The 22344-nt window shown below is 50.5% G+C and overlaps 1 protein-coding gene across 2 annotated transcripts in view; it reads left to right on the top strand.

Moving 5' to 3' along the window:
• The window catches only part of MAN1C1 (mannosidase alpha class 1C member 1), a 56797-nt gene that overhangs the window by 18981 nt on the left and 15472 nt on the right, over nt 1-22344 (top strand). For both annotated transcript variants that reach the window (XM_032132720.1, XM_032132721.1), the window contains exons 3-4: nt 1356-1452; nt 20093-20208. In XM_032132720.1, coding sequence (XP_031988611.1) covers nt 1356-1452; nt 20093-20208 — 213 coding nt within the window. The remainder of the gene's footprint in view (nt 1-1355; nt 1453-20092; nt 20209-22344) is intronic.

Below are 22344 nucleotides of genomic sequence, written 5' to 3' on the forward strand. Positions count from 1 at the left end.
GTTTGTCCAGCATTCCGTCTCCTGGTGGTGTCGGAGCCTGAATGTTATCAATCTGTTCAGCAAATGTTTATCCTCCTCCATATGAACAGCTCCAGGAAACTTTGCTTTGGAAGCTTGACGTTTAAAAAGGAGGGGGGAATCTGGGGATGTGGCTTCTTGTTAATTAAGGAGGATACTGCCAGGGGCTTGTGATGCTGGGCTTGTGAAACACACAGCTGGAGGGAAGAGTAAGAACTGAGATGACAGGAGGAATTTCAGACCAAAGTAACCTGCAGATTCTAATCCTGAAATAGAGCAGCAAATGCTGCCGCAGACATGAGACGGGAGTACTCTGTGGAGGAAGGATTTGGTTTAAACTGTCATTTTCCATCAGAAGTCTGGTCTGAGGGAAGCGTTTCAGACTTCTCTTATCTTTGTTGAGCTCGGTGGAGAACGTGGTTGATTCTCTGAAGCCCCTTCTTCCCCTTTGTTATCTTTTTTCCCAGGGATTGAATCAAAGGATGTCAGGTCAGTGCGATGCTGGGGTGGAACTACTCAGAGCCAGGCTGGGGGGTTACAAAAGGCAGCTTTATTTAAGGCACTCCTTAGAAGCTGGCAAGTCCCAGTCTCTCCCACATGAAGAAAGGACACTTGTAGGTTTAATTTTTCCTCCCAGCTGGAGCCAGAGGGACAGGAGGACAGAAAAAGCTGTGCTGGGATATGTGTGTGTGTGTTGGAACTTGCACAAGCAATGCCTCGCAGCCCTCGGGGGAAGGTCAGTGTGCTGGGCCCGGGCAGGACGGTTCAAACATCCCAAAAGGAATTGTTTGAGTTGGAAGGGGTTGCTCAGAAATCACCCAGGCTGTGTGCAGAGCTCTCTGAAGAAAGGACTATGGGGTTTTGATAGAAGATAACAAAATGTCATGGATTTGCCCTTTGTGAATGTATTCTGTTAATTAATAGAATGAAAGCCTCTGTGCAGTCCTTAAGGCCAGCTTCTCCCTGTACTTAGGGACAGATCAGCTTTGGCCTTACAATTTTAGCCCATTTGAAGAACCATTCTGAAACACTGATGCTCCCTGAAAAAGGTTGGAAGTTCAGAGATGGAGACAGCTTTCTACAGTTCCCATTTGGTTTGCAGAGCCAAGGGGGAAAGCATGGTTTTGGTGTGAGATGTGCCAGGTTCTTCACCAGAAATGATGAGTTGGAGACTTCATCCAACCTCTGGATGCATCCCTACTCCTCGTGAATTAACATTTTATAATTAATGGACCATGGGTGTAGCAGTGAGTGGGGAAACTCCCATCGATTCCCAGAGCTCAGGCTGGGAAATTCTCAGTTCTGCTAACTGTTTCCATTCCCTTTTCCCCTCCCAGATGATGAAGTTTGCCTGGGACAACTACAAGCAGTATGCCCTGGGGAAGAACGAGCTGCGCCCGCTGACGAAGAACGGCCACATCGGGAACATGTTCGGTGAGTTGGGCTCAGTTTACTGCAATCTCACTTGGCTTGAGCTTTTGAAGGTCCCATGTCCAGGGCAGCTCCTCTCTCTGCAGTGCTGTGAGGTGTCTGTCACAGCTTTGATCTTGTCCCTCTTGCTGTTGGTGTGAAGCAAGGCTCTGAATCCGTGTCCTGGAGGTGAGCAGGGCTGGGAATCTCGTCCCGGTGCCAGCCTGGGTCACCTCTCCGTGCAGAGCCAGCACAGAGTGCAGAGAGCAGAGCTAGAATGAAAGTGTCTTTATTAAAACGTGAAGCCAGCCCAGCACTGACAATGCTGCTATTTGTCTGAGCTTGTAGGCTTCAGGACCTGACCAAATTGAGCATTTTCTCTCTCGTTTCTCCACTGTTGAGCAAGATGTGAATTCCATGAAATATTGAGTGAATCAATATTAAAAGCTCCTTATGCTACATGCTAACTGGCTTGTATCATTCTACTCTTTAGCAGATTACCTTTTTTTATGTGAGCCACTTTCAGTGCTATTCCCCTGCTCATTCTGGTCGGATACTTGTGGTATTTTTGGGGTATTTGTTGACTTTTTGACAACATAAATTGTCTTTTTACTCCTCTGCACTCAGAGCATTTCCCTGCTCTGCTCCCTGAGCCCCTGCCTGTGCCATGGAGAGCCCAGCACAATCTGCTTCAGCAGCCCTTCCCTATTCCCTATTCCCTATTCCCTATTCCCTATTCCCTATTCCCTATTCCCTTCCCTATTCCCTTCCCTATTCCCTTCCCTTCCCTTCCCTATTCCTGCTGTGCAGAGGGCTCCGGGTTCCTTTCCAAGGGATCTGTTGTGCAGAGATTATCTCCTGGAGCTCCTCACCCAGATCAGGGCACAGCAGAGTTCCTCAGTGGACAGGTTACCCATGAGCTGATTTCCTCGGTGCAGAGGATGGGACCGAGGGTCTGGAGAACCCTCCCATCCTGTTTTACACCCTGTAGGTGTCCAGGTCCTTCTCCACATCAGCTCCAGGACCTGGGGGGGACCTTTCAGGCTGTGGAGATCTGCTTTGTGTGGACCCCAACCCTAATCCTGCTCAGCTTTGGGGGCTGAGATGTGAGACAGGGAAGTGTGAAGGTGGAAGTGGCATCAGGTGTCTCTGACACTGTCAGCCTGGAGAAGGTTTGGGGTGACCTAATTATGGCCTGCCCAGCCCCACTCTGCCAGGAGCCCTGATTTGGGTGGGTTTGGCCTTTGCTTTGCTCTTCCTCCAACCCCCTCCAGCAGCAGCCAGGTTCTTTACTTGAGCATTTGCATGGAGTTCAGCACCAAGTTGAAGCATTTTGCAGCTCTTCCACTCTGGCAAGCTTGTCAAAATTCCTCAAGGAGTGTGCCAGTAAACAGACAAAAATATTGAAAGCTTTAAAATGCATTTATCGTGCTAAAACAATTGACAGTACTTAGGCTTGTTTGTAGTGTGCCTGTGAGCACTCTCAAGGAGAATGCTTTGGAGCACGAGGATTTGCAGACAATTGCAGAAAAGCAGCTACATGGTACATTTCAGCCTTTTAATGGGCTTTTCCTGCTTCTAACTGTGCCTGCTAAAGCAGGGCAGCAGCAGGCAATCCCTTGGTGCAGCCCTCTGCCCCTCTTGCCCTCAGAGACTTAGAGAAACGAGGGCAGGGCGCTGTGGCCCTGCTGTGCTGCCCATTCCCCCTCCTGTCACATCAAGTGTCTTTTTATTCCAGACTCCAGATGGAAAGGAGGCAAACCGGGTGCTCTCCAGGCTGGAAATGTCAATATTAAGCTGAGATTTCTCTGCAGCTGCTTCCACGTGGGAGGGGAGGAACCTCTTTGGGGCTGTTTTCGAGCGTGTTTGTGTGCATGGGAAGCAGTCAGCTTCCTGAAGGGCGATACATTTTGCTGTTGTGGATGTGCTGCTGCTGCTGCTCACTTGGAGCCTTCAGTTTGGCAGCCTCAGCCTGGGGGGACCTGTTCTGGATCAAATATTTCCTCTAATGCAAGGAGAAATACAACTGAACTCTGAATTCTGCTGCTAGAGTGTCCTGCTTCTCCTGACAGCCAGGAGAGAGCATTCCTCCTCCTTTTCCTGCCCAGGTAGAAAACTCTTGGATCCCCAACCCAGTTAATCTCTCCAGAGATGCAACTTTGCCACTTCCCAGGTATTTTCCAGCTACTCCACAGGCAGCATTCCCACTCTCCTGGACTTTGATCTGGTGACTTGGTCTCTCATTCCTGCTGGTGCTCGACGTTCTCCAGCTCCTGTTTCTAAGGCACCACTTTCATCCAGGCTCTCCCACGTTTCTGGACAGAGTTTATTTGCACAGAACTCCTGTGATTGCTGTCATTTACAATCAGTGCAGCTCAAGAGCCCTTTCCTTAAACCCACAAGCTGTGCTCCTTTCATCAGCATTAATTATTCATCAGTGATGCTTGTGATAAGATGTGCCACGCTAACCAGCCCTGCCCGTGCCCTCCAGTGGGGTAAACATGGGTTAGACTTTCAGATGTGCGATGATTTCCCTGGAAATGATGCCATGGGAGTGGGCAAGAGCGCTCCACGAGGGGGGAGGGATGATCTCTGCTGGAACAAACCCCACATCACGAGGTTCCAGGGGCTCCAAATGCTCCTAAAAGGCTGCAGAGCAGGTGGGGGGTTCAGGATTGCCTGCAAGAGCTCTCTGTGCAACTCAAGGAAAAGCTGCAGAATGCCAGGCACCGTTCAAATCGGGCCCCAAACGCGCTGATTTAGGAACTTTCAGGGGAAATGGCACAGCTGAGCTTGTGGCTGAGGGTGAGACTGGAGATCTGCAGGTCCAAATTCTGCTGCCAGTGCTGATGCAGTTACTTTAACCCTTCTCAACCCCCTCAGCACTCCTGCCTTTGGTGCTGTAAGCATGAAATTCCCTGATGTTTGCAGGTGGTTGCTGGGGAGGGCAGCAGCTCTGTGTGTCACAGCCCCTGAGATGCACCTGTCACCGTGAGCTCCAGAGCACTGGATTATTATTCTGCCCACTCCCCAGCTCTGTCAGAGCCACTTATTTTTCTGACAAAATGTTTTTAAATCCTGTTAGCTTTACAGAGCTTCTGTAGCTATGGGAGAGTGAGCTGGCATCTTGTTCTGCTCGTGCATCAGCTGAATTGTCAGTTACATTTTGATTGCACAGTCTTTTAACAATGATAAGGTGAGAAGGCTGATTTTCAGATATCTCTTGAAGTGTGCAGTGCTAGCAGCAGAAGAATCCTTCTTTGACTCATAACCTGAGCCAATTTGCTCTGAAATCAGTGACAGCAAGTAAATATGGAACCTTGCTGTGCTGCTAGGTGTTCTTCACCACCTAAATGCATGTTGGTATATTAATTTCAGTTTAAAAATAGCAAATCCCTAACCAGGTTTCTCCCCTTTTTCCCTCTTTCCCCACTCGAAATCGTGCCTGAAATCGTGAATTGCCTCATCGCAGCCATTGCTCCTCTCAGCATATGCTGAATTTCTGCAACGTGGTGAGGCTGTGGAGCTTCAGCTGATGTGAATCCATGTGACAACTGTCACAGCCAGGACACTGCCAGGTCACCGGGACCGGGTGGCAGAGCTCTGCCAGCAGCTGGGTTGAAAGGACACGAGGTGTTTACTCCTCATCCTGCAGCAGGGCCCTTGTGTTGCTCCACATCTGATTGCCCAGTGACAGGGGACAGGGTGGAGAAATTCCTGGAAAAATCCGTGGCTGCCTGGGCTGTGTTTGTGTGCCGGGCTCAGACTTTGGCCTGAGCTGTTTGTTTTGAGGACAGGAGGTCACTGGCCTCAGCTGCCTGGAAATGGGGCTGGTTTGGCTCTCCAGGATGAAAAAAGGGGATGAAATGGCTGGGGAAGAAAAGCAGTGACCACAGGAGTATACCCAGAGAGGCCTCTGCAAAGGACCAAACTGATTGAGGTCCAGAACCTTCAGGTTTCTTCTGCCTCACAAATCCCACGAGACTTTGCCCCTGCCCTGTGGCACGGTGACCTGCCATGCTCAGATCTGGATGGAGATTCCAGGAGTCCCACTGGAAATTCCAGGAATCTCCACTGGATTTAACACCACCAAGCTGCTGTGACAGCAGCTTTTAACAGCAGCTGCTCTGGGGCTCCCACCTCAGGCGCTGGACCCCAAAACCCCAAAATCTCTATGTCCTGGGGTTAGTCCCTCCAACCACCCCGTCTGGCCAGCTGAGCCAAGCATTTTCCAAAGAGCTGCTTCCTCCATCCAGGGTTTAGCAGGCAGGAAACACACCCACCTCAATTAGAGGCGACGGGAGCTGGTCTATGAATATACAACAGAGGAGAGGTAATTGAATGAAAGTATTAATTCAGCAATATCCCCACCACCAGAAGAGAAACGGGAGCCTCCATTGTGCAATCACTTGCTGCACCTTTGCTCTTCTGTCTCTGGGTCTCTTTCCCCATGATCACAAAATTGCAAAACCCTGGAGAGTCCTTTTATGTGATTAAAATAGTAATAATAATAATAATAATAATAATAATGGCTCTCTTAATTTCTATGCTGAATTATGCCTGCTGCCTATTGCACATGACATTGGATGCTTGGCTCCATGGGCTCTTTAAAGAGAAAAATACCTTGTAATGATGATGTTGTTGGAACTCTGTTGCTCCCTGGCATCATCTTTTTTTTTTTTTTTTTTTCATGTGTAATGTTCCCCAGATGAATAATTTTCAGGAGGGCATTTTGAGTTGACTTTGGCTTTTGCTGTCAGTGAAATCTGCAGTAACAAACTTTATTTCCTGGCAGCAGGAAGCAGGGAATCAGGATATCCTCCAAATCCCAAACTCACTGGAGTCTGGCTGCGTGTTGGAGCTGGCATTAATCCCTTTTGTGGGGTTTTTGTCCCCTGTTTTGAGATCAATCCCGAGGTAATTAATCCGAGATTTGTCCCCACTCCGCTCTCACCTTGGGTCCTGCTGGCAGTGGTGGCTCAAACATCAGAGCTCCACTGAACCCTAAACCCCACACAGGGGTTTACAGGGGCTCAGCTGACTTCTCAGCTTGAAATATTAATTTTAAAAGTTAAACCAGAAAAAACTCCAATGTCTCAGAGTGGCCTCCAGCCCTCCTCAAACACCTTTGCATCAAACCTTGGTTCTGGGGCTGAGCAGGGCAGTGACTGGTGAAAAAGTGTCCTTTGAACCGAGTGGATTCGTGTTAGATTTACGTCTCAGCAAAAAAATAAAGGCAGAAAGGAGAATTGGATGGAGAAGCTGAGATGTGAGAGCCCAGACTGGGGGATCTGGGGACTCTGGTCAGCACAGTTTGGCCTGGGCCAGTCCTGAGCAGCAAACTGGGAGAGCTCCACATTATCTCCATGCAACCCCATTAATCATCCCGGCTTCCTCATGAGCTTCCTGAACTTTCCACTGACCCCAAACAGAGTTTGGAGCTTAATGAGGCCTAAAAGTAGGAGAGAGTGTCTTGGGATTTGTCAGAAGTGCTTCGCACAGCAAAACGGGGGAGAAGGAAACAAAACAAGAAATAGAAAAACAGCCATTAGAGTAGCAAATGGAAACAGGAAAAGGGAGAAAAATGCGTTGAGCTTTGAGTGAAGAGGGTTCTGTGGGGCCTCTTTGGGCTGCTGGGGAGAGGAGCAGGCAGAGATGTGGAGGAAGCCACACGTGAGCGGCCCCGTGGCCGAGCACACAGGGAACAATCAGGCTGGAGCTATTTTGTTATCCTTTTTTCAGGCTCTGGGTGTAATTTAAAATACAGTCAGCTCATCTTCAAGATTTTTCCTTCTTTCCTTTTAATATTTTCTTTAAGCACCCCATTATGGATGTTGCCTGTGCCTCATTCTGGACACTAATTATGCGGAAATAATTGTCTAATCTTCAGAGATATTGAGCGTGTGATTAAAAGGCAGCCAGCTGAGAGTGGGTGGAGTTGGACTGCTCTCAGATCCAGCTCTGGATTAGGAGGCTTTGGTGGCAACTCCACAGCAAAAGCTGAGTTGGAGGCTTGGCACTTCCAGCTGGTTTGAACAAACATCCGGCACCCGCTCCAGGGACCTGGGCACGGCTTGGGAATTGTATGGAATGTGCTGCTGGATGGGGCTTGGAGCAGCCTGGCAGGGTGAGACCTGTCCCTGCCCATGGCAGGGGGTGGCACAGGATGGGCTTTAAGGTCCCTTCCCACCCAGACCAGTCTGGGATTCTGTAGGGAGGGAAATGCCACACCTGGAGCTCCTGACTGCCCTGCTTGGGCCGAAGGTGTCTTTTGGGAACGCTCAGGGCCGGGTGTCTCCTGGCCCCTGTTTGCAGGCCGCTGCTTTGTGAGATCTTTTGCCAGAATCACCGAATTAAGGTTGGAGAAGACGCCCAAGTCCAGCCTCTGACCCAGCACCACCCCCCTGTGTTCAGCACTAGGCCACGTCCCCAAGTGCCACATCCACACTTTGCTGAGCCCTTCCCGGGCTGCGACTCCGCCACTTCCCCGAGCAGGCAGTTCCAGTGCTCAATAACCCATTCCGTGACGAGGTCTGCCCGATCCCCCTCTGGCTCCTGCTTTATTCCAGGAGGAGTTTGCAGACACGACCCCCCCTTCACTACCAGGAACTACAGAAAAAACCAGAGCAGGTTAAGAATATTTTAAAAATACACTTTTAGCTCTGCCTTTTAATGTTGGAAATATCTTGAGACTCCTGGGTTTCTTGCCTTTATCCCTCTGTATTTTAGCTTGTTCTTCTTTATTCAGAGGAGATGGAAACTGTACAGCAAAAAAAAAACCCCACTTACTTTGGTTTTAATTCACTTGGTTTCCACTCTTGAAACTTCTGAAGAGATTAAGCAGGTTCCAAACTGGCTTTGCTGTGTTGGATCTCACATTTAGAACTTACCTGCTTTATCACATCATTTTGTGCCGCTGCTGAGGTTTCTTTCCACCCTCATTATGTATCTCATTGGATATTCATCTCGATTAGTGTTAGATTTTGACATTTTTCTATTCACCTCCAGGAGATCATATATCAAATGGGTCCTGCTACAGAATTTCTTCCTCTGTAATTTCTCCAGGTGCTTGTTTCTGATATTTTGTTTTCATCTCTGCTGCCTTTTCAGGGGAGAGAAGTCCCTTATCTCACTTAATCAGTGGGTTTAACTTCCTCCCACAGGACATCAACTTTCAGATTTGTCACTGCTGCCAGGGCTGGCTCTGTGTGCTCAGAATGTTGTGGTAGGCATTTGTCACTCGAAGACCTTTATGCTTTCAGAAAATACTTCCTTTTAGCCTCCCAGGATTGTTCCTGTCTCTAGAGAGGATATTTTGGAAGTTCAAGGGAATCCCTTAGCCTTTGCTTGAGGCATCAGTGTGAAACACGGGGAGGATTTTTTTTGGACTGACTAAAACTGTTCATCCTTCTTCTGATGTTTTATTCTCAACAGCACTTCTGCACCCTGACACACTTTATATGCAGCTCCCAAAAGGGGGGAGGGGGAGAAATGAGAAAAAGCTCAGTGCAGGAAAATGAAAGCGTTTCAAGAGAAAGTTCTAAAGGCAGAGGTGGTTTCCTCCTAATTTCAATATACCCATAATTTACCTCTCAGGTACAAACACAGGATTAAGAAGACCTGAGTGATTCCTGTTTCTCTCCACAGTGCTTTTATCTGAACACAGGATTGCACTGGGATCGTTTCCTCACAGAGCTGGGGGGTGGGAAAACACAAACTGTGTGAATTCTGAAGTGGGGGATCACAGCATGCCGGGGCTGGGCTTACAGCAGCCTTGATTGCTCCGTTTCATCTCCATTTCCAAGCTCCAGTCTGTGCTGTGTTCTGCCAGGAAGAGAGGGAATTTGGGAACAAAGAAACTGAGGATCAAGGTTTGCCCTTTCATGGACTTCTCCTTCAGGCAGCTGGAAGTGGAAGTCGCCTTCAGGCATTAAAATTAACACCTCTTGCCTCGGCTAGAACATTCCTTCTCTCTTGGCAGGCTCCATCCTGGTTGCTGTGGGAACCAGCATTTTTAATTTCCTGACTTGTGTGTACATCCCAAATTGTAGCTGTGATGTTCTCTGTCACTAAGGTAGCTCTGGGGAAGGCTTGCAGGGAATGGAGCCATCAGAAAGCAAATTACAGAGCACTTCCTTCCCTCGGGACCACTCTGCTGCATCTCCAGGGGGCATCCTCAGGAGGCTTTTTGGAGACCTGCAATTCCCACTCGTCTCAGGGAGCAACAAAACACAAAAGTAGCAGCGAGGGGTCATTGAGTCCTTCCCTTCCCGAGGCTGGAAGGTCCTGGCAGGTGATCCTGCTCCAGTGCTTTCCAGCTTTAAAGCTTGTCCTGGTGCCTGACCGTGCTCTCCTGCAGAGTTAAGCTGTGACTCCTTGGCCTTTCCCTGGCCATGTGCAGAGTGCTTGTACCCTCCCGTTCTTTGCAGCATCTCCCCGTGTCTTTGCAAAACGTTGCCAAGTTTCCCCAAGGCTGAACAGTCCCAGACCTTCCCAGCTTTAACTGCACATTCCTCCTGCTTCCCTCTGGAATCTCCAGATGCTGCTGGAAGGAGACTCTGTGCCCTGGCCTGGAGAGCAGGGCCCTTTCTTGTGTGTGGGATATTATTGCTCATCCTGGGGTGGGCTTTGCTCCTTTTTCCAGCGTTCCAGCGTTGTTGATTTGAACTGGAAATCGTTGGTTTGAGCTGGAAATCGTTGGTTTGAGCTGCATTTCCGAGGGCTGCAGCCTGGGTATGGCTTTCACAGAGTGCTGCCTCACCATTTATTCCTTCTGCTTCATGGTTCGTTGTGCTTCCCCCGGGGCGGAACGCGCCGCGTGGCCTTACTGAATTGCATCCCGCTTGTTCCTGACTATTTTCCCAATTTGCTGAGATTATTTTGATATCTAATCCTGTCAAGCAGCGTGCTGGAGAGCATTTGGAGGCTTTCAGCTGGGGTCTTGTTGGTGTGACTTTAACAATATGGGAGAGAAAGGGAAGAACACGGACAGATGGTCCCAAGTGATGGAGTTACCGTGGCTTAATGTGTTTGTGCTCATGGTAATGGACCATTTGCATTCTCCTGACCCACTGCATTCACAGAGAAAATGTGTTCAGATTCTTCCATCGATGATTACGAGGGTTCCAAGCTCAGCTCATGAGTGCTCAGCAGGTGGCCAGGCCGGCAGCTCTGTTCCATACTGAACAGCAAGGTTAATCCTGTTAATTCATTTGGAGGCAAAGGGTTTCATTTCTTTATCTCTGAATTCTCTCACACCTGGGCTGGTGTTAAGGACCAGATCCTTTCTGGGAGGCGATGTTGGCTGGGCTGTGGATAAAACCACGTCAGGGATGAGTGGTTTTATAACCCAACCCCAACGTGGTGCCTGTTCTGCAAAGCCCATCCAGAGCGGAGCGGATCTGAGGGAAAGTCACTGCCAGGAGTTCCAGGCTGTGCTGTCATAACACATCTGCCACTTTTTGGGAAGTGTGTTTGGGAGATAGAAGGGCACCTTCTGATTGTTATAATGAAGCATCTCTCCTTTGAATTGAGGTGAATTAGCAGTCTCTGCTCGTTAACTGCTACCTGTGGCTCTGGCAGAGCAGGATAATAGTTGCAGGTAGGATGTGTGTGTTTGTTTTAATGGGCCTGTTGGGACCCCTCACATTAAATGCTGCAGGTCCTCAAGGAGGTCTGTGGAGGAGCAATAAATTGAATATAATCAGATTACCTTTAACCACTCCAGAATTAATTTCAAGCATCCAGAACAGGGAGGCACCAGCAGTGTTTTGCCCCAGATGTTGTCTTCCGCTTAACCTCCTTGAACTGCTCCTCCCAGAAGTGCTCCTGGCTTGTCAAATGACCCATCTTTGTCAGAAGTAATTACCTCTGCCTCGCCAACATCTGAGCCCCAAAACCAGGAGGAAAGCTCCTTCCCAGAGGAGCATTTGAATGCTGATCACTTCCAATTTCCTGCCGAGCTCTCCATGGCCCACAGAGCTGCCTGCAATGGAGTCTGTGTGTCACGGAGACAGATGGGAGGCACGTGGAGAGTGGATTTGCAGTATCTCTGCTGTATCAGGGATTGTGTTCCCAGGCTCAGTCAAACCTCCCCCTCCTCCGTGACACTTTGAAACGGGAACAGTTTGATTTGAGCTCCAGGAGGTGTTGGAGTCGTGCAGGGATGAACCAGAGCTGGTTGTTGGAGGATCACTAAATGTTGAAAGATGGTTGGAGAAACTGGGGAAAAGAGGATTAAACTGGGGAGCTGCTGCCAAGTATTAAATACTTAAGAATCAGTTGGCAATAGGTGCTTATCAAATGTCTCCTCTCCCATTCCTCTGAAGGAAATAACTCATCTGAAGGGCTGGTGCTGTGACAAGCAATTCGTTTCTGTGCTGAACACCTTTCTTTTCTTTTTTTCCCAGTGCATAATAAGAATATTGCTAACCTGCTCTCCTCCAGGCTCTGCCTACTTTGCCACGTCCCTAAATGAGCCCAAGCTCTCGTTTTGTGTCTCTCACCCATCACTGGTTCAGGGCAGAGCTGCCACTGCTGCTTCAGCTTGAACGATAGCCTTAATTCTTCAGGGGAGATTGATATTTGAAAAACATGAGTGGTTTGTAATCCAAAAAAGCCATTTCTTCCCCAGCTGGAACACACTCTCTATTAAATTTGATCATAGCAGCCTAAAAGGCAGCACTTGAAGCTGCCTGTCTGTGGTGCCAGCTTTACCTGTGCAGCCCATATGCTGTGGTGCAGGTGGAACTGGGATTCATTAGCACTTCCCAGGAACTCGGAAGATCTCTCCTGTTGACAGCAAAAACCAGACTGAGCTGTCGTGTGAGCCAGATGTTTGGGTGATTTCCCTCATGCCAGCCTTCAAAGTTGCTTGGCTGTGGGTGGGAGGCTCAGCTTGGGCTGGCAGATGGAGCTCTCGAGGCCGTGCTGCCTCTCAGTCGCTTTGCTCGCTCTGCTGCGCCCTGGGCTCTGCTTCTTCCCAGCCACGTGCTCCAGGATTATTGCTCTGCTGTTCCTAAGCATCTTTTCAGGGAATGATCAGCACTTGGACCTTTCCTCAGCTGGGGGAGGTGTGGCTTTAACCACCCTGCAGCACAGAGGGTTTGGGTTGGTTTTGGGTGTGAAGCTCAGAGAGCGGCGGAACCTCGGTGTGGTCTGAGTGATGTCCCGTGTCTCATAAATGCATGGAATTCCCATGGATCCAGAATCCACACCTCCAGGGCCAGGGAACTGATAGCTGAAGAGGTTGCTAGCCTGTTGTTGGTAGCCTGCAAAGCAGGGCCAGCATCCTGTGACTGCTGAATCTGCCAGGGATGGTGAAGAAGAAGAGGCCAGAGCAACATCAACTGAAATCAGAGGGGGAATTGTGTTTTGGGAAGATGGGGGCTGCTTTGTTGGGATGTGGGGGGTGGGTTGGCACAGAGTGCCACCCTGATACCCCCGGGATGGCTGCTCCCAGCTGAGGGGGCAGCAGCAGGGACAGGGCGAGGGACAGAGCTGCCCATGACCCGGCAGGGTTCTGCCAGGTGGCCTTTGCTGCCCATCAGGGGAGCACTTTTGGCATGGAGAGTGCTCAGGGGGTGACCCTTTGACCAGTACCTGGAGAGGAGAGTGAGGAAGATTAATGTGAGGAAGATTAATGTGAGGAAGATTGGAAAATAACCTTGGCCATGAAGTGTTTTTTGATGAGGTCCCTGAAGTGTAGGTGCAGTGGTTTATTTGGAAAGCAAAGAAAAATGAGGTTACTCAAAAGCTAATGGACTTTTTTTTCCTAACTCTGCAAGAGAATGTGCTGATACAAAAAGAAATAGATCTCTTCTAATTCTTGGACTATTGCTTTGTCCCCTCCATCTCTCACTTCTGCTACCTTGTTGCTCAGACGTAATTTGTTTAGTTTGCCTTAAATAAAAGGGAATGTAGTTACTCTGTGTTACAGCTATCAGGTTCACAGACAAAAAACTCAATAAATAAGGCTGTGGCAGGGCTGTAGCTCAGGTCTGGTGTTTCTGGCTTCATCTGCAGTAGGTACCACTCACAGGCGGCTGAAGGACTGGGCTGTAATGGGACGATTGTGGACTTAACTGAGAAATGTTCTTTCTTCCAGAAGAGAAAACCCATTTCCCAGTTCCATTTGGATTTTGTGTTTAATTTGTGTCAGCTGGACCAGTAGTGCCAGCCCTGTCCTGGGGATCCCTGACAGCTGGGGTTGATCCTTGCAATGGGAGCAGAGTCACTTTCCACTGGAGAGCATCTCCTGGAGCTGGGGTTTATCTTCTGTGCCCATCCCTGGTGTGTCAGTGCTGAAAGGAAATGTTAAAAAAGCACCAGTGGGGTGTGTTTCTGCACCATTCCAGAGGGGAGATGGATGGCTGGTGCAGAGTGCTTGGGAAGAACAGAGACATCAGGTCGGATGTGGTGGGTAAATTAATTTTTATTTCTCTAACCAGCACATTCTCTTTCTTTAAACCCTCTTTCTTCTCGTGCTTTGAGGAAAATTCCTCCTGCTTTTTTTGGCTGGCAGGAGAAACTAAAGCCCAGAGCAGGCAGGGAGCTCTGGCCTAAACCCAGATCCCACCTCAGGAGCTGCAGGCTCCCAGCCTGTCGTTGTGTCTGACCCGGAGCTCTCCACACAGGGACTGGCAAATCTTGGCTGCGGGGCAGATTTAGATTTTTCCAGGAGCTGCAGTGATTTTCACAGTTTACTTTGTTGCCAAGATAATCCTGAGCTGTGTAAAACGTCTCTGTGTGGATTTCTCCCAGAATTGGACAGTTTGCCACCAGCCAGGAGGAGCTGTGTGGTGACGTGGTCCCAGGCAGCTCCCAGGCTTCTCACACAGATCTCAGGATAAATGTCAGGAGTCCAGGCTGCTCTCCAAGCCCTGTCAGGGAGAAAAAGGACCAAAAAGAACGGGAAAAGCAGCACTTGGAGATGGTCATTTTTCAGACTCCTGCTGTAACAGGGCACTGGTTTTAATTGAAGTCTTCAGACCAGCAGAACCAGGGGAAGGGATCTCGTGTGTTCCCTCCTGCACCCCGAGAGGTGAAGGTAAACAACCAGTGACAACCAGAGCCCCTTGCGCCTCGGCAGTTAACAAGTTCATCATGTTTCATAGAAACTGCATCCTAATTTTTATTCCAAACAAGATTTCAGCACTAATTTCTGTTTTGACAAATGCGGTTTGACATAAGAACAGTGGGAGTCAAGACCTTTCATTTTTGATCTGGGTTTACATTGCGCTGATCTAAATTCCTCCCCCTTCTGCTCTTGCCTTTCAGTTGTAAACTCTGTTATTAAAGTTAGCAAAGAGCTATTTGAAACTCCCTGTTCTGCAGCATTTAAACAGTCCTGCTGTATGCAAGATTAAGTCTGATATCTTCCTAATGGCTTGTGCTGTTCATCTGAGGCGTTGGCACAATGCGTTACTGTACGGATTTTGAAATGGCTTTGTTGGAAATGAAGGATTTGGTTTCTGTTCGCTGCGTAACTTCATAAAGGGTTCTTTGCCAAATGGCAGGACCAGGCCCCCTGGGACTGAGGGCGTTAGAGACGAGGTTCCCCAACCTCCCTGCTCGCTGCAGGGCCGGTGGGTGTGGGTGAGGTCAGCGTGGGCTTCCATCCATCCCTGGGGCAGACAAGTGATGGCAGCCACTGGGGACCGTGGCTCTGAGCAGAGGTGATACAGCACGAGGAATTTTCTAGGGGAAGGTTGGAATCGTAGGATCTTTAAGGCCCCTTCCAACCCAAAGCAGCCTGTGAAAGGGTAATTTTATTTGAGCTAAACCCTGGCACCAGGGAGTGTTGGGAAGCTGGTGAGGATACCGGTGAGGATGCTCCCATCTCCTGCTGCGTGGGAATCCTTGCGCCGTGTCCAGCTTTCCAAAGGCACACCCTGAACTCCTCCTTGTTCCTTGGACCTCAAAGCAAACCTGGTGGGAGGTGGGACAGGGAGAGTCCTGCCTGTGGTGTGGGGGTCTTTGCAGGGTCCTCGTGCTCCGTGGCTCCCCAGGCACGGAGAGTGTGATGGATTCAGGCAGAGCCTTTGGAAGGATCTCTCCTTCCTGAGGAAAAGGGCTATTTCAGACCCCTCTCGTGCTGAAGCATCCTTGGGTGCTGAAGCATCACTTTTGTGGCTTTTTTTAAGGCTCTCAAGGGACAGACTTGCAGCTGGGAGCTCTTCAAGTCTCTCTCTGGCCTGTGATACTCCGTGGGGGCTATTTTGGGAAGAGGGGAGCGAGGGAAGGCAGCACTCTCCATCCCTCCCATCACAGCTGCTCATCTTTGGAAAATGAGACATTTGCTAAGCTCTGGGTGCTGGACAAGTGCTGGGGTTATAGGCCACTTGTTTAGGTGTTGGGAGAGGCAGGGGCAGGTGAGTCTGGACTTGGACACGTAGATCCCCAGCCTGTAAACACCTCACCCCAAGGGGTGTTTCATTTGGGGCAGAATTCCCCAATGACTCCAGAGCCTGAGTCATTTCCCACAAAAAAAAAATTAAGAAAAGAAGAAACAAAACAAGGCAAAAACCCCCTCAGAGCCACCAACGCCAGCTCCTCTCCACCCAGCACCTTTCCCCAGCGTTATGGTAATGAAGTTAATGTTCATTAGTGCTCTCTGTGGCAGGGTTCAGCGCTGCTCCTGGGGTGGGTGGGAGCAGGAACAGAGCAGCCTTGTTGCCCACACTCCTCTCTCCATTCTTCTGCTGCACAAAAGAGCAAATACAGGGTGGCACTGGCCCTCCTTCAGCTCAGGGAGAGATGAACCTTTGTCTGCTCCCATCAGCTGCTGCTTCTCCTCCCCTGATCATCACTCAGGGGCCGACTCTGGGCAGAGGCCCTGTCACCAGAGCTGCTGTGACATTCAGTTAGAAATGCTCCCAGACTTCTCAGTTCCTCCCGAGGGCCTTGTTCTTCTCTCTGGTCCCAGTGGGACAGGAATGGATGATCCTGGGGGGTCTGTGATTCCGTGGCTGTTGGCTCACTGGGCAGTGAGGAGCTGCTGGAGGAGCTGCTGTGGATCCCAGAGCGGTGCCCAAAGACCCACCTGCCCTTTTGGGATCAGCAAAGTGACTCTGCCTCTCCAGGGTGAAGGTATCCTCGCTCCAAGCCACTTTGGGGGCAGGATCAGGAGTGGCTTTTCATTGCACACTTGGGTTTGTGGAGACAGGCAGAATCTCAGACATGGGGTCCTGATTAAAAGCCACGCTCCCAGCTCTGGGTACTTCCTGGAGGGTTTCTTTTGAGGGTTTCTTTTGAGGGTTTCTTGGTTCCTACTTTAAAGCTCCCTCAGAGCAAGTACAGTGAGGCTGAAACCAGCAATTTTGAGACGAGGGTGTCAGCAAGAGTCAGAAGTGACAGAGAGGGGTTTGATTTAGTTTCGAGCTGCCTCCCCTTTGATTACACCCCTCCCATGCTAATGTGCAGGTCTGGAGAGGTGCTGATTTTGTAACTAACACGAGCAGGAGGTGTCAGGAGGTGTCACCACGCTCCCAAGTGGGTGTGCTCGTGCTGTAAGGAACATGCTGGGATGTGCACACACCAGCTCTGACAGCTGCTGTGTCACAGCTCTGGCCTGCTCTGATGAAGCCAAGTCCAAGCAGGAAGGAGGGAAGATGCTCCCCTAGCAAAGAAGTAACAGGCTGGGGGTCAGGGACCCTCTGGGTGCCCTCTGTCCTGGCCAGGCACAGACACAGCCAGGTCCTGGTTTGCTCCGTGGCTGAGGAGGGGAAGGAGCTGCCTTTCTATCCCTCTGCTGGGACCGGAGCTGACACGGCCCCTCCTGGTGCTGGGAAGGGCTCTGGGAGGAGGAAAGGAGTCACTGAGCATTTGCAGCTGCTTCAAAGCCGGTGCAGAAGAAAGGAAACACGGCCCAGCCCCTGGTACAAAACACACAGCCCGAGGTTCTTCTGATGCAGAGGGTGAGGGAATATTTAAAACAAATGTTTAATGTGACACAAAGACAAAGCAGCAGGGGAGCGAGCTTTGCCCTCCGCTCTGTCAAACGCAGGAGGAAAGCTGAGCCACTCCGAGCAGAGATCGGAGCATGTTCCCAATCCCCAGAGCAGCTCACAGAGTTAAAGGCCTGACTTGCTAAAAACATAAAAGGCTCTGTCAATTCCAGCAATATTTCTCACTTCAATTAATCATCCCAGAAAATGGTGAGTTTATTGTCTTTGTCTCCATTTAGTGTGAGCAAATCCAACTTCCCTCATTGTCTCTCTGCAGATTATGAAAAGCTTTTGTTGATTATGTCATCAAATTAAGCCGAGCCCAGCAGTGTGATTTTCCTCTGAGAACATCACAGTAACAGGCTGTGCCTTAGGTGCCACTGCCCTTCCTTCCCTGTTTAAAATGCTTTCCCTGCCTCCCTGTCACGTCTCTCCTTGCTAACGGGAAAGTGTATAAAAATCACATAATCATTAATATTGAAGAATCATTAGGGCTGATAGAAGCAGCGCTGCCCACGATGATGTTGTTTTTCATGGTCAGTGCTTTTGGCAAACATTCCAGGCCCGCATCAGCCCAGCTGCTTTTTTAGAGCCCACCAGTTGATCCAGTGACTGTTTGACTCCATCCATCCATTGCTCCCAGAGATGGCTCCAGTTAGATGATCATTTCCCAGGCCTGCGGGGGTAAATGGATTTCTGGAGGCTGTTTCAGCTGCCTCCCTCCTCTCACACAGCCCCTGCTTTTGATGCAGACAGCATCCGAAAGGCAGCAATCTGTAGTTGAGCAGTAAAGTCCTGGTTGGGTTTTTATTAAAGCAATGATGTGCTGCCTGGCTGAAAAGTGTCAAAACTGCAATCTTGTAACATCAACAAAATAAGGCAGGATCCTTCCCTACGGGAGGGGAATGCTGAGAGCAGGAATGAGCCCGGAATGGGTGGATGGTGAGCATTGCTCTGGGCTGGAGGGATGATGCACATCAGACACAGTCCCTTTGTCCCTTAGTGAGAGCAGACCAAAGGTTCATGGCACACAATTCACCTTTGCCTCTCTCTCCCCTCCGCAGCCGTTCCTTGGCAGTGCATCCAGCTGGGTTTTCTTCTCTTGAGCAGAACTGGAACTGAAGTAGCACTGGAGGTGTTACAAAAGTGCCAAACCCATCTGAGCATGCAGCGAAAGGCTGGGGGAATTTGGGGGAGCAGTTGGAAGTCTGTGAGTGAGGAGGAGGAACTGACCTGAGCCAAACAGAAATAAGTCTCAGGAGAATCCCTGGGCACGGCAGTGAGTGAGTCTTTGTGGAGAAGGAGGTGATGGGGACAGGGTTGGTACGAGGAGCTTCTGCTGCAGAAACAAAACCTGAACGTCATCCAAGCATCTTTGCTGGCAGAGATTCCCAAAGGTCTGCCAGGGGGTGGGTGGGAATGTGGCTCAGCTGAGCAGTGAGTGTGTGTGAGGTGGTGCAGAGGCAGCCTCACGCCTGTGCTACACCCCAGAGGATGGCTGGTGATGATTCCAAGCTGGAGCCTTGGATGGCTGGTGATGATTCCAGGCTGGAGCCCTGGATGAGTGATGATGATTCCAGGCTGGAGCCCTGGATGAGTGATGATGATTCCAGGCTGGAGCCTTGGATGGCTGGTGATGATTCCAGGCTGGAGCCCTGGATGAGTGGTGATGATTCCAGACTGGAGCCCTGGATGAGTGGTGATGATTCCAGACTGGAGCCCTGGATGAGTGATGATGATTCCAAGCTGGAGCCTTTCACATGAGGGTTTGTGTTGCTGAGTTGCCCAGGGCTGGGAAAGCAGGACGAGTGTTGAGTCAGGATGGGCTCACACCCTTGGCTGCCCCAGGGCAGGAGGAGTTTCAGGGAACCTGAACAGAAAGAAACCCCTGGCACTGAGCTGTTCCAAAGCAGGGTTGTCACATCTCTGATTCCACGGAATGGAATGTGTGGGGCTGTGTGCCCACACACCCTGCAGAGTCTCCTTGGCACATCAGTGCCTCCCTGGGAGCTCTGTGTGCGTCAGACAGCGCCTGGCAGGACGTTTTTTACACACGGTTGGTCCAAGTTCCCGGTTGGAATTTCCTTCAGCTGCGCGTGTCCCATTGCCATCTGCTGGGGAACGGGCAGTGTGCTCGCAGGGAAGGTGCTGCTGGCAAGGGAAGGCCCCTAAATCACCCACTCTGCTCAAGGCTCACTGAGATTCTGGTCTCTCAGCCTCCAGGAGAGGCTGGGGTTTGTGTCTGGGCCGGTCATGGCACGGTGCAGGAATATTTGTGCCCCAGAAAAGCAACTCTGCATCAGGGCAGGAGGATCAAAGTCCTGCCTTGGGTGCTCTTGCACAATAAAACTCAGTCTCTCACAGGTTGTGCTTGGCAGGGGGTTGGAGAGAGGCTGGATGTAGGTTTGCAGCTAAGGCTGGAATTGCTGAGCCACTTTGGCCAAGACAGGACTGGAAACAAGGCCAAGGCTTGCAGTTGTGACTGGGGGCTTCAGGTGTGGACCCTGAGCTGTTCCTTGGGGGAATTCTTCCAGAATTCAGAATTCTTTCGGGCCTTTGAAGATTGGGCCTCTCCAGTTTTGGGTGGCAGAGCTGAGCAGCCCTGGTAGGAGATCCCACCCAGACACCCCCAGCACTGGGAGCTGCTGCCTGCCCCAGCCCCCCCAGGCTGATTCAGAGCTGTGCCTCCATCCCTCTGTTGTGTTCTTGCCATGCAGGAGGCCTTCGGGGAGCAACTGTGATCGATGCCTTAGATACCCTCTACATCATGGAACTCGAGGAGGAATTCCAAGAAGCCAAGGAGTGGGTGGAGAAGAGCTTTGACTTGAATGTGGTGAGTCAGCTGCTGGGAATGCCTGCCTGTGTCACCTGAACAGCCAGTCCTGACCACTGTCTTCCCTCAGAGTCATCTGGGGAGGGAAACCATGAGCTCTGTGAGGGAAGAAACCACTCAGGTGGTTATTTTCTTTTTGAGGCCAAAGGGAACAGTGCAGTGATTCACCCCAATTTTCTGCTGGTCCCAGCAGGGGCTGCCAGATCAGCCTCACCGTGTCTGGCTGAAAATAAGGTTCAGTGTTTAATGGTTCTTGTGTTTTGGTCTGGGTTATGGAAACAGACACTCATTATTAGACACTCCAAGGAAATTTTGCTCATCAAAGAGCAAGTTCTGTTTCATCTCAGGTAAATGTCTGCCTGTGATAAGATGAGTTTCCCTTTTTGAGTTAGATTAAGGTTGTAAACCCAGCTCCCCTTGTCTGGGCCCTTTGTTGGTGTCACTGCTGGGACTTGTGTGACACCTCAGGGGAGCACAGAGAGAGCCAGGGCTTGGAAGGAAGGGCATCCCCTCTAAACATGGCCAGAGGTGCTTCTCTCTGGGGCTCCTGGAGCTTTCCTGGACACTCAGAGCTGTGTTGGGACTCTGGGTGCAGCACAGCAGTGCTGGCAGCTGAAGGGTGCTGTCCCTTCTCTGTCCCTGGAGCCAGCTCCTGGATTCCTCCTCCCCAGCTGATGGGATCTCATCAGTGGAACACACAGGGAATGTAAAAACCAAAGTGCAGCTTAAACTTTTATTTGTTTAATGCCAGTCTAGTTGTTGTGAGACATGGTTCTCCCACAGGAGCAATGCCTGCGGCTGCCTTTGTGGAGAAGCATCGTTTGGGAGGGCACCACTGGCATTCATGGATTCATAAAAGGCAGCCCACATCTGATAAACCTGGTGAATGGTCTCAGTCTGTTACCGAATCGATAAACAAGGGACAAAATCAACTGGGAGATAATTTATCTGGATTTCATAAAAGCTTTTAATCTTGGCCTGCAGAATAGATTGATCTGTAAAGACAAGAGTGAATGCTATGGATTGATCTGTGGAGTCAGGGAGCACAGCACAGGGAGGCAAGGGGGAAATTAATTAAATATTGCCCTGTACAAGGAGCTCTTATAGTCCAGAAAGGCAAGACAGGGACTCCAGGACCCACAAGCTCTGCATGAAACTGGGTGCTGCGATCTGTCTCCAGCAATTCCACTCCTCATCTCCAGGGAGCTCTTGCTGGGATTTGTGAAGGGCACAGGTTCAGGTGCCCCCTGCTCACTGCAAGTGCTGTGTTGGTGGAGGATCTCCCTGGTTTTGGGGTCTGGCTTGGTGCATCTATGTGAGGGTGGGAATCCTTTCTCATGCAGGTTGGGCAGGCAGGAGCAGGTATTTTTGATAGGGCTGTTTTGAATGCAATCCTTTTGACATTTGCTGGTGATCAGCCGAGGTGGTGGAGCTGAGCTTGTCCCAGGTGAGAGGGTTCTGGAGGGATGCAGTGAAGCCTCACTGGGTGTGGGGCACAGGGACACCGTGCAGCCTCTCTGTCCCCTGACCATCACAGCCCCTCTGACAGGCTCTGCTCCCCTCTCAGCCTGCACAGCAAGTCCCTCAGTGGCAGAAAATACCTTCCTGAAGTGAACTGCATCTGCCCAGTGCAGGGCCTTCTCCACAGGTAAATGAAGAAAGTCGTTTTTCCATGGGCTTGTACAGTTTTCCTTTAAATAAAATGTTTCAAGGTGCAAATTTTTATGTCCAACTGACTCACAGCTCTGACTCGAAACAGGGCTGGAATGGCCTGAAGTTGGGGAGTTGGCTGGAATGGGGAGGTTTAGGTTGGTATCAGGAAAAGGCTCTTCCCCCAGAGGGTGCTGAGCACTGCCCAGGCTCCCCAGGGAATGGGCACGGCCCCGAGGCTGCCAGAGCTCCAGGAGCCTTTGGGCAGCACTGCCAGGGATGCCCAGGGTGGGGTTGTTGGGGGGTCTGGGCAGGGCCAGGAGTTGGATCAATGATCCTTGTGGGCCCCTTCCAGCTCAGCAGACCCTGTGATGGTGTGATCTGCCCTGCCTGGCTCAGGGGCTGTCACAGGTGATCAGTGGGGGTGGTCTGGGTCACTGCAGAGCAAAGTGCTGTGAGATGGGCCCGGAGCTGTGGGTGAGGGCT

The sequence above is a fragment of the Corvus moneduloides genome, chromosome 23 (assembly GCF_009650955.1).
Source record: "Corvus moneduloides isolate bCorMon1 chromosome 23, bCorMon1.pri, whole genome shotgun sequence".
Classification (NCBI taxonomy): domain Eukaryota; kingdom Metazoa; phylum Chordata; class Aves; order Passeriformes; family Corvidae; genus Corvus; species Corvus moneduloides.